The 12,413-nt window shown below is 45.8% G+C and overlaps 1 protein-coding gene across 6 annotated transcripts in view; it reads left to right on the top strand.

Annotated features, from left to right (window-relative positions):
• Nucleotides 1-12,413, top strand: part of IFT122 (intraflagellar transport 122) — a 71,958-nt gene that overhangs the window by 32,614 nt on the left and 26,931 nt on the right. For all 6 annotated transcript variants that reach the window (XM_044252945.1, XM_044252947.1, XM_044252946.1 and 3 more), the window contains 4 exons: nt 583-720; nt 2,078-2,242; nt 4,539-4,736; nt 9,468-9,608. In XM_044252945.1, the coding sequence (XP_044108880.1) occupies nt 583-720; nt 2,078-2,242; nt 4,539-4,736; nt 9,468-9,608 (642 nt within the window). The remainder of the gene's footprint in view (nt 1-582; nt 721-2,077; nt 2,243-4,538; nt 4,737-9,467; nt 9,609-12,413) is intronic.

The following is a 12,413-nucleotide window of genomic DNA, read 5'->3' as shown; positions in this document are numbered from 1 at the left end:
AAAAATACATAATAACTCAAAAATAGTAAAGGAAGTTTTACTTTCTGAAAGATTTTTTTTTCCACAGAAAAAATTTCTCAACTTAGAGCTTCCTACGAAATGTCAAGGGCAATGTCAAGAGAAGTTTGGAAATACTTGAGGGAAGGCCAGCCCGGCATCTTTCTTCAAAGTAGAGGTTGATTTAGTTTCACAAAAGTAGGACTATTGAAAGTGATAAAGTGGAAGAAATCTTTTAGAAATCACTATATGTAAAATACAATTAAAATCTCCCTGAAAGTCTAGAACTCAAGCAGTTTAGAGGTACCACAAGTTACAGATGTGATAAAAAAGTGTGCTTTTGGATGCTGCCTCTGTGGCTTCCCAGAAGATGTCTGCACAGAAGATGTGAAGCTGAGCTGTGCTCTGTGGTGAGGGCTTATGTGAAGGATTAATGAACAGTTCCAATCATGGGGACTAGATGGGGTTCAATAGACAATGAATGTGTAGGTATTTTTCATCCCTCACATGCAGGAAGACCCCCTTGGCAGGCCTGGGAACACTTACCCTGTTGAATATCCATGCAGAGCTAGGTTTGCTTTCTAGGAGAAACGGCTACAGTGCTTATCCTTCAGTGGAGTGAAGGAGCGGGAGTGGCAGATGGAGTCCCTCATTCGCTACATCAAGGTGATTGGTGGCCCTCCAGGAAGGGAAGGTCTGTTAGTAGGCCTGAAGAATGGACAGGTGAGTGCTCCCATATGTCTCCCATTAGGCTGATTATCTGTATACAGATTTAGGGACCAGACTCATTATGACCCCAAGGTGGTTTCCCAGGGACAGGAAAAGAGCTTCCTACCCCACATTCACTGTAGGCACATTGGAGGGTAGCCCAGAATTTTATTTTTCAAGGACAGCTTCAAGCCGAAGATACAGTGGCCTTTAGACTTAGAGCATGCTGCATTCTGGCAGGGTTGGCAGTGTGGCTTTTGGGCTGCCTATAGTGTGGATCAGTGAGTTTCAGAGCACCCAGAAGATGGCATGATTTTTAGAGATACATTTTCAGTGGCTTGCTAGGGAGGGAGGCAGAATTTATTTTTAGGTCACATCCCTATTAGGGCAATGAATGGATTAAGGCAATGTGTTCTAGCTTGTGTTTTAGAGGGTGCTGGTCCTCAGACTATTACTAGGTGTTTTAAGAAAAATGGGCCCTTTGCTCATATAGATGTGAAAAATCTAGGTTATACAAAGTTAACAGATTTGTTCGCGTGTTCTTTGCTCAAAATAAGAAAAGTTCTAAGTGGGCTACATGGAAATATGAAAGTGAAAATATAACTGCATTAGCCTGAGAGCCAAGCTGTCTAGCAGATGGCTTATGGCTAAAGCTTATCAGGCCTTTCCTGGGGACAGAAGTCATGGAGTATGAAATTAGTGGGGACTGCAGGATAGCAATATTAAAGGGATGGAAAGTCTGTATCTTTCTCATTGTCCGCTGTCACTTCCAGTGTGAGGCTTGAGAACATGGACTTTGGGGACAGGTCGACCTGCAGTCATGTTAGTGCTTAGCTCCTCATTAGCTGTGTGACCCTGGGCAGGTCACTTTGCCTTTCTGAGGCTCAGGTTTTACAAATGAGGATAATACCTTATGTTTCAGAGGGCTGTCAGAAATAGTCAATAACTGATAGCTGTCATCATCCTTCTCATCATCATTATTTTGCCATGGTTATACTGGATGTCTTGTCAGTGTTTAAAGTAGCCTCTTCTTATGTTAGTTTGTGACTCATATCTCACTAGATGGTGTCTCCTAATCCCACAGCTTGGGTAATGTTGTTAACAAATCCCCAGTCAAGCAGACATTCAAGTGAATTTGTCACATCTTGGGCCGATCATTACTTTGGCAACCTCTGATGAACCACATTTCTGGTCTCCTAAGGATAAGCCCCTGCTCCCGTTCTTTCATTAAGTCCTTTTCTCTGCATGGAGCCTCTGTTGAAGTTAGTGGGAGTTGTTCTTATAGAACACATGGGATTCCAACAGCCTGGCGCAGTTTCAGAGTCTTGTTGCCATGGTGACTCACACTTTTTTTTCTCTGAAATTTCACCAGATCCTGAAGATCTTTGTGGACAATCTCTTTGCCATTGTCCTGCTGAAGCAGGCCACAGCCGTGCGCTGCTTGGACATGAGTGCTTCCCGTAACAAGCTGGCTGTGGTGGATGAAAATGACACATGCCTGGTGTACGACATCCACACCAAGGAGCTGCTTTTTCAGGTGAAATCCCAGAGAGTTTCTAGGACGTAGCCCTTTGACGCCTCCTCTATTTCCCAGTCCCTGCAGGAGGCACTGACCCTCTGGTTCCCAGGCAGGTCTCTGGGAGGAGCAGTGACGTGTAGGAGTATAGGCTTTGAACAGGGGCACAGAGCCCAAGAGGTCCCAGGGCATAACCCACTCCTCCCACACATGAGCTACAGGAGCTGGGCAAGCCTTTTTGAACTTTGCTTTCCTCATAGGTGATATGGGCAAGTAACACCTTTCTTTCTGTGAACAGAAAGAAATTTAAGTGGGGCACTTGATAGGCTGTCAGTGCATTGGTTAACGCAAGGATGATTCTTTTGCAAAAGTGCTTCTTGCCAGTTGGAGGTCTGCCTGTATCTGTAAGTGACCTAAGACACAGTAGAGAAATAGGACCAGTTTGTTTTTTTTTAAAGATTTTATTTGTTTGTTTGACAGACAGAGATCACATGTAGACAGAGAGGCAGGCAGAGAGAGAGAGAGGGAAGCAGGCTCCCTGCTGAGCAGAGAGCCCGATGCGGGACTCGATCCCAGGACCCTGAGATCATGACCTGAGCCGAAGGCAGCGGCTTAACCCACTGAGCCACCCAGGCGCCCTAGGACCAGTTTTGTCATCTGAAAGAAGGGAAAGGAAGAGGGGAAGCCCTCTCTTCTAGTTGTTTCACAAGGATGCTCTCAGAGCCAACAGAATGTGAACTGTTTTAGGAGATAAGCATTGTTTACACTCTGTTTGGTCCTATATCTGGTAGAAGTGTGTCACTGGAGAAGAGAGCCCAAAGGCTTTATGCCCAGCTCCTGGCTGGCTTTCTGCCATACTCATGCCATTCTTTGCCTCTTTAGGATTTTTTAAGAGGTCAGCGTCCATTTGGCTGAAGCAAGCTCCCCCACTGAAGTTGAAACTTCCCCTGTCTGGCTTCCTCAACCACAACAGGTCTCCCAGTTTTAATGGGTAGATTAAGATGCCCTTCTCAGGGCTCCTCTTTGTCCTTGGGAGCAGAATTAGCAGGGCAGAGGCATGTTGGAGTGTAGGGAGCTGCCTCGGTCAGTTGGAAGGGGCTACCTGGCTAATACTAGCCTAAGCTAACTCCAGTAAATAACAGCTTGCTTACACCTCTGTCAGGGCAGAGGGCTTAAGGGGAAACAAGAGTACAGGTTTTATCTTTAGACAGACCTGTGCTCCAGTTCTGGCCTCATCACTTACTGTGTAATACCCAGCAAGTCAGTACAGTTCTCTGAGCCTAAATTTTTCCTCACTTCTGAAATGGAACTAGTAAATGCCCCTTCATAGAATGCTATAGGACTGAATAATGTACCACAGTACCTAGCTCAGTGCCTGGTACAAAACAAGGCCCTAACTGTTAACTTCTCACAGCCTCAGAGCCACCTCCTGTAGGCAGGTTAGCAGGCCCCCAGTTGTGAATCTGTGCCTGAGCCTATAGCCATATAGGAAAGGAAGGGCATGTGTCCTTCCCCATTCCCACTGAGGGTTCTGTCATAGGCTAGGGAAGGTAATTCTCAGACTTTGCCAGGAGACATAAACATTCCCAGCTGTCTTTTTCTTCTTTCTGCTGCTCCTGCCCTCTGCAAATGAAAACAGCTATATTGTTTTTTCTCATTATAAAAGCAATCCAGGCTCATTATAAAAGATTCAGACATTGTAAAAGATTCTAGGCAGAAAGGTATGAACACCTGCTGGTCCCTGGGGTTCCAGAGCTAAGCAGAAAACTTTGAAAGAAGGTAGGGGAAGAGGGTGCCTCCCAGGGTGACTTTTTCTACAGTGTGAGAATTTTAAATGCAGAGATAATGCATTATTTTCTAATATAAAAATAACACTTTTTTCTTATTATAAAGAAAAATAGATGTTCATGACCAAAAGAAATTTCAGGCAAACAAAGAACTTAAAAAATAAAAAGCATTCACAATTCCACCCACCCCTAAACAATCACTGTTAATTTTTTGGAACATATCCCTTTAAATCTTGTATACATAGTTGTATATACCCTCATTTTCTCACTAAGTATTAATATTTGGGATAATAATTTTTTTGAAAGTAATGCTTATTAAAAACATTTCTAACATAAACAAGTGCATAGAGCATTTTGCCTCTGTGCTTCTATCCTTTTCTTCCAGTTCCCATTTCCTCGCTACCCACCCCCCCCGCCACTATTAGCGATTTATTGTGATTCAGGCTTTAGAAAGAGTGCTTGACTGAGTGCAGGAATGGTACCAAGAGCCAGGGGGTTGTCACAGGGTCCTCACTATCCCTGTCTCTCAGGAACCAAATGCTAACAGCGTGGCCTGGAATACCCAGTGTGAGGACATGCTGTGCTTCTCAGGAGGAGGCTACCTCAACATCAAAGCCAGCACCTTCCCCGTGCACCAGCAGAAGCTACAGGGCTTTGTGGTGGGCTACAATGGCTCCAAGATCTTCTGCCTCCATGTCTTCTCCATGTCAGCTGTGGAAGTGCCACAGGTAACTGGGGCACTTGTCAGCTCTCAGCAGTGAGTGGCAGGGCAAGACCAGGAAAGCCAGGCCCCTCACAGATGCTCTGGGTTGGGGGATGGATGGTGAGGGGAGAGGGAAGAGAGGTGAATTGCAGCTATGATGTCATGGAAGGTACTCTGGACTAGAACCTGAAACCCTGTGTCCACCCTGTACAACCTGTATGTTTTTGGGCAAACAGCTCCACCTCACTGAGCCTCTATTTCTTTCTGATCCCCCTTTCCTGGTTGGGACAGGGAGGGTATTCAGGGTTGTCTGTCTTCAGAGTGTGTTTCTTTTTTCTTTTTTTTTCTTATAAAAATAAAGATTTTTATTTATTTATTTGATAGACAGAGATCACAAGTAGGCAGAGAGGCAGGCAGAGAGAGAGAGGAGGAAGCAGGCTTCCCGCTGAGCAGAGAGCCCGATGGGGGGCTTGATCCCAGGACGCAGGCAGAGGCTTTAACCCACTGAGCCACCCAGGTGCCCCTTCAGAGTGTGTTTCACTGAGAGCTGTGCATGGGGCAGAGTGGAGTAAGCCAGCAAAGCTGGGAGTGCGACTGGGTGTATGTACAGGTGCAAGAGCGGGGGTGGTGTGTGTGAGAGAAAGAGGATATGGGTGGGATGGGGAAGGGGCCTAAGGTCTTAGGAACCACAAGTACCTCAAGTAGGAGGCCAGAACAGTAATGGGGGCCTGGCCACAAACGGGAGGGCAGAAACATTGATAAGAGGGCAGAGATTGGCAACCCAAGTCAGGGCCTGCCTAGTCCCAGCTATCCCAACTGCCTGTCTGCTCCCCAAGTGAATCATTCTCACTGTGGAACTGCCATAAAGTGGAGACAAGCACAAAGGAGAAGCTTAGCCCTCAGAATTCCAACCTCAAGAGGGAATCGGTCTTAAACATTTAGAACATACCCACCCAGGCCTTTTCTGTATGTATATATAATATATACAGAATATACAATTACAAGTACACAATTTTATATGAACATTTTAAACAAAAGTAGAATCTACTGTAAATATTGTTTTGTGATTCTTATCTATAAATATTGCTCCTATAAATGAAACCTGATTTACTATACTTCCTTTACTGAATGTGACCACAAACGAGAGATTTTTAATCACTGTCCTTTATTGCCATCTTCCAATTTCGCCTAACATTTACATATTGCAGACCCATCACTTTGTATGGATTATTGGCTGTCAACTAGCAGTGTGGCTTTTTCTCTTGGCAATCTACTGGAAGGATGACTCCACCTCAATAAATGTACTTCTAGCATTTTAAAAATACTAAGATGACTGTACATTGACCTATAGTTGTAAGAAATCATAGAGATCCTTTGTACAATTTGCCCAGCTTACTCGTTGCTAACAGTTTGCAAAACTACAGAACAAATGTTTCACCTGCGTAGGTTCTTGTCACTACCACCACCAACCCACGAGATCTCTGATGTTGGGTTGCCCTTTTATTATAACCACACCCGCCTCCCTGCTGTCCCCACCTCCACATTGTTTTTAATGACTGCTTTTTATTTTATCACATAGATGTTCCATAGCTTACTCAACCAGTACCTTTCGTTGGGCATTTTCGCTACTTAGTGCTTTTTTGCTATTGTAGGTAGCATCTTTCTTGCCAAGTCTTTGTATCTAGCCCACCTTAGCTTCTTGGTGTGAATTCCTTGAAGAGAAATTTTTGGATAGAAGGTCATGTACATTTGAGAGATTTTTAGACACGTTTCTAGATTGCCCTTCAACTACATTTTTCTGGGTGTGGGTGGAGGGCGTTTTATTGAGGGGCTTCAGAGAAGGTTCGAAGGGAAATCCTCTGTCCTCAGCCCAGCCAGGATCTCCCCACCTTCATAGTCATTGAAAGCCTGAGTTGGCTTCTTGTAAAGGCTGGGGCTGGGGTCCGCTTCTTCTTCTAAGCTGATGGTACTTGTAATTCATTGTGAAGAAATTTATTAGTGCCTGACACAGAGCAGTTATTCAATAAATGTTAGTGGAATTCAGACCTAGGAAAAAGAAAGAGAAAGAAGGAAGGGAGAGAGGTGGGTGAAAGTGGCAGTAGGAGGAGGGGAAAGAACAGCCCCAGCTGGACTGTTTCTTTGTAGTCCTCATCTGCTCCCCATCCCAAACCCATGCACCACATCCACCAGAAATCCAGTCTTCCTTAATCATGCCAAACAGGCTATGCTGATTAAAAGTTTTTCTCCCAAGACTGCCATCCTGACCTCAAAGATAAATGCAGTTTGCTGCTCCCTGACTTTGGCAGGCCAAGAGGAGCCAGAGGGGCGGCCTGGGGCTTCCTCTGCCAAACCCTTACAATTCAGAAGACAGAGTCCCCGTCCAGTCCCCCTAACCCTCATGGCTTCACCAAGCCCATCCTGCTGATGCAGCAGGGTCAGAACTGCCAAGGGTTAGGAGAGGCAGCCTAAGACAAAGGCTATTTATCTTTTGCCTCTGCCTCCAGCCATCCTGTGGTTTTGGCCTAGAGAGGAGAGAGAAAGCATCAGAACCACTCTGGGGATTTCTGGTTTCCTTTCGAAATTTACATCATCTTGTGCAAGAATTGGTTTGTCAGAGCTGCCAAGTAGGGCGTCAAGCCCTAGTCAGGCTTCTCGGGCGGTTGGTGACTTCATGCTTGGAATGCAACAGTGAGATAAAGTAGAACTCAGAGGGCATTTGTTCAGTTAGGATATTTTTAAAACTCCCACCCTCAGATTGTGCCTCCCAAGCAAGCCCAAATGTTAACCATTCATCATATCTCCGATTCTGATGTGCCTGTCCAAGTCCCTGTTCCAGTCTCACAGGGCATTCAGCATGGCAAGAAGTTGTGCAGTTTAGGGAAAAGAGCACTGGCGTTGAGTTCTGACTCTGCCGCCTGAACCAGCTGTGATCTTGAGCAACTCCTTTCACTCTTTGGGGACTCACTTCTTTTCTGTGCAGTTAAATAAACCTATCTTTCCGGTTTTGTCTTGCCCAATTCCTACTGTTATTAGCCATCATAAAGCAGTAAACACTAGAAAACAGAACTAAATTGGAACTGAGGATGCGCACTAAAAGAGTTCAGGAAGGAAAGCTCATTGTGCTTGGGGAGTTTGAGAAAGCTTCTAGGAGATGGTGACACTTGATCTGAGCCCTGAAAGGTTTGGGAAGGCAGAGAGGAGCAGGGAGGTTGTTTCAGACAGGGGGAAAGTTGGGGGCAGGAACAAGTCTGGAGAGTTGGGGAGATGGCAAGGAGTTGGTGCTGAGAAAATACAGTGGAGGTACTGAGCATGTCTCTTGTTTGCCTCAGGTATCCTGCGAGCTGGTCAGGGCATTTAAACAGAAGTTAATCAGTTAACCCCCCCAAAAAAGTACACAGCTAGGATGTGGCTGAGCTTAGGCCTGGGTTCTGGCTCAGCTTTTCCCCTATCCATACCCTGCTATCCCACCAAACAGAGGAAGGGTAGGTGGAATGGTATGGGAGAAAAGATGAGCACTCCGAAGCAGCCACATCTTGCTGTAAGAGGGCAGAATGGCCTAAGAAAGAAGAGGAAATCCTTCAACTCAAAAGCTAAAAAATGAGACAGGAAAGTTCAAAGATAAAGGCCCCGAATGGAGAAAACAGCACTCCCAGCTTCACATTTGGGAACCATTAGCATGAGGTACTGGTTGATTGATCTCTGCTGTCTGGAAGAGATTCAGTTCCCTTCAGCACACTGGCCCAAAACAAGGGTAGGGCCTTGGGTTATTCAGGATGGCAGACCCAGATCAGACTTGTTCTCATGTATGCGCACATACACATACTCCATACTCAAGTGCCAGGAAAGTGCTCAGATCCCAGAGTCAGCTGGCCCCAGGCTCCAGCCCCAGGTCTTCCCTGTGCCATTTCTGTGTCCTCAGACTATAATCAGGGACTGATAACCTGCAACACAGACCTGTTGGGACAGATCCAAAAGGAGTGTGTAAACCTAAGAAGAGAAGTTATTAGGAACCATGCACAGGTATCACAGTGAGGCAGCCCCATCTGGAAGGAGGGATGGCAGGAAGGTTCCCAGCTCTAAGGAACTCAGACAGGTGTACCTTTCTGGGTAACCTGAAATCACTTAGGTTTCTTGGGTAAGATAGTTTCTCAGCCCTTTGTCAGAGGCCATCCTTAAATCCTTTCCTCACAGTAAGGTTGTTCCTTCCTCCAGCAATCTTAGACTGAGGGCCTGCTGGGGGAGGTTAGTACAACCCCACCACTACCCTCGGGTTGTTCCCATACTTGGGGAGAGGGGCTTTAATTAGAGCACAACTGAGATCTGGATAAAAGTCAGAGAAAACTCAGACTCCTTTCCTTGAGGGGTCAGTGAAGAATTTCCAGAGGAAGTGACATTTTAACAGGGCCTTCAGATCCCAGCAGGTATTTTGCAGAGGGTGAGGAGGAGCAAGGGCATTCTAGACATGGGTGATATCTTGTGGTAAAGCAGACCTGGAGGTGGGGAAAACTGGTGGTAGAGTGAAGGACAGACAGAACGTTTGTGCTGCTGAACGCTATGTTTTGGTTATGAAAGGGGGTTGTGACTGGAAGGCACGTGGTGTGTGTGGCGTGAGAAGACCACTGATTAATCTTTATGGTGTTTCTCTGTGGGCATTTATAATTGAGTCAGTGACACACATCTGGAGTCAGGCTTTGCGTGAATCTGGTTCTTTCCATTGCTCTGAAAACAATTCTTTCCTTTTGATGAAATCCTGCAGTCTGCTCCGATGTACCAGTACCTGGATAGGAAAATGTTCAAAGAAGCCTACCAGATTGCTTGCTTGGGAGTGACAGACACTGACTGGCGTGAGTTGGCTATGGAAGCTTTAGAAGGATTAGAGTTTGAAACAGCAAAGAAGGTAAGTGTCTGGTCAGCCTGAGCTGGAATCTGACCCTTAGAGGGTCCCTTGAGGAGGCAAAAGGGACTCCAGGTGACGTACAAAGAGGCAGACACATAGTGTAGTGAGCTCTGGAGATAGACTGGCCTGGGTTCAGATGTCAGCTCAGCTACCTCCTGAGTCTGGGCCAGTAACTCATTTCTAAGGTTGCTCATTTATAAAATTAGGGTGATGATTGACCCCATCCTTACAAAGTTCTAAGGGTCTAATGTGGTAATGTCTATAAAGCCTGATACAGGAGAAACATCTGATAGTATCTAGCTGTCACCCTTATTAGCTGTCATTAGGTAGAGCACCTAGCTGAAAGCATGGCATATAATAGGGATGCAATAAAGGGAAGCTTTTATTATTGGTATGAGCACTTACTGGTATTAGCCATTTATTACACAGTGCTGTTTTTCTTTGTACCCTGCTAGGTATGATCAAAGAGATGGTCGAGTTCTCTGATTCTGACAGCTGTGTCACTCCCCACATACCTTCATGGCTTCGATCATGGTGTCATTTCCTGGCCAGTATATTAAAACTACAGAAAGGCTGACAACATTGGACCCCTTGCCACACATCAGAGAAACCCCAGCTCTTAGCTGGGTTTTCATCTAGAACCTGAGGTGGAGGAAAGGAATGGCCTTCACCTCTCTTTCCCCTACTTTTCCCTTCTCTCTTTATCTCCCAGAGCCAGTTGATCGTAGACTTTTTTGCTTATATTACTGAGCATGCAGGGAAGGAATTACAGGGGTATGTGATGCCCACCCTATGCTAGGTCAAGACTTTAGGCATGAGATAGAAACCAAGGCCAGATACCAGCTCTTCGGTATATGGGCTGGATGACCCCATGCCAGCCACTTCTCTTATAGACTCCATCCTCCCCCGTCTGCAGTGGGGATGGTGAAAATGCTAACTGTCCTGTCTTCCTGACACAGGGTCATTAAGCTTAACTACCACATTGTAAAAGGGCTTCCAGAACTAGCAATGGTTATACAAATGCTAGCTGTTATTAAAACAAGTAAAATTGCTGTTATTTAATTATATTCTTATGTCAACTACGCATCAGAAACCTGGTCATAAAGGAGGGCTGTAAGAATTCAGAGGTGGGAGGAAGCATTCTAGGGAGGGAGCTTCCCTCTCCTGCCCCCTCCCCCATCAAAATGTCAGGAGGAATGAAGAATAACAAAGTATTTCTTGACTATGTTTTATTTGTTTTCAGCCTGGAATGAAATTTAAAGTCTTCCTTAGAGATTGTCATCCCCTCACACCCAAGAACTAAACACCTATCTGAGCTTATTTCAGCCAGCATGGGGTTGAGTACTCAGCAAATGTTTGAGTGGATCAAAACAAAACTGGAATAACCCTTCATTTGCTTAACACTAATTCCCAGCATGTATTCCCCAAACAGTCCCTGAGAATAGAAATTATTGTATTAAAGCCACAAGATTTTGACCATAGACTAGAGCTTGATTATATTATCCAAATTCCAAATCTCCAGCCTTTCTTTTTCTGCTTTGCCAAGTCACTCAGGCACACGGGAGGTAGAGTGGTTCCAACAATAAACTGGTGTTCCCACTAGATGGCAGGGGAGCGCTGCTTAGTGCCCGGGCTGGCCGTGGTGAGCAGAACTGCAGATGCTTCCCTGTTCCCACACTTCCCTCTGCTGAGGTTATTCATGGGCCTCGTGACTCTGACCACGCTGACCAGGGCACCCCTGACTCTGCAGAACGTGTGAGGGTCGAAGGAACTCAGAAACAGATTTCTCAAAGTGTTAAATCCTAGAATCCTAGCAGAGCAGAACTAGAAAGAACTTGGAGAAGGCATAGCTAGTTTGCCCCTTTCCATAAGGCAGCATCGGGAGCCTAGAGACAGGGAAGAAATAGGTTCAGGGGCCCTCAGCTGGAAAATCTCAAAGCTAGGAATGACACCTGGAATGCTCCTTTCCTCTTTGCCCCTTTGCCAGATATTCCAGGTTTCCCCTTTCCTTTTGCTTTAAGGAAGCCCAGATCTAGAAGATAGCTTATAAGACCTCCATCAGAGAACACAAGTACTCTTGGCCTTCCTTTGCTCATGTGATGCCTACTTTACCCTTTCAAAAATCCCTCTTCAGGAATACCCATTTGCCGGTCCCTACTCTGTGATGCTCTTAATCTGGCCTCTGCCACTACCTGTGCTCAGAGAGTGAATTGGTGTTCTTGGGGTATCTAGTTCATACTTTTAGCTCACGGAGATTCAATGATCTGTTTAATCTATCTGCCTCCCCTTTGAGAACATGGACCCCTGAATGGGGCAGGGGACAGGTCATATTCACCTCTGGATCCCAGTCCCTGACAGGATGGCTGCTCTGCAGCATGAACCATTGGGTTCATCTGTGAATTGGGTCATCTGTGAAGTAGCTGGAGGCCAGATGACCTGCTCATTTCCTCAAGTCTTTTGGGGATGGGGGATGTCATGCAGCAAAGTAGAGGCTGCAAGTGGCCAGGTTGGTCTTTCAACATTTCATTTTCAGGGACTCCTAGACCTGCTGCTTCCTCTAGGTGTGTGTCAGCCCATTTCACAACGCAGAGTACTAACCACTATACGATCACGGCTGTCAGCCCATTTCAAATAGGACACTAGAGCAGCACACCTGGGTAGAAACAGTGACAGCAAAGCCACGTGAAGATCAGCCTGACATTGTGGGTTATATTCCTCTAAACCCCTTGCAGACTTAGAAAGCACCAAAGGAGACTTAACTAACACCAATCTTCCTGAGAAAGGCTGCCTAGAAACTTCTAGCAG

Source organism: Neovison vison, chromosome 6, assembly GCF_020171115.1.
Source record: "Neovison vison isolate M4711 chromosome 6, ASM_NN_V1, whole genome shotgun sequence".
Lineage (NCBI taxonomy): Eukaryota > Metazoa > Chordata > Mammalia > Carnivora > Mustelidae > Neogale > Neogale vison.
This window is presented reverse-complemented; position numbering and strand designations above follow the sequence as displayed.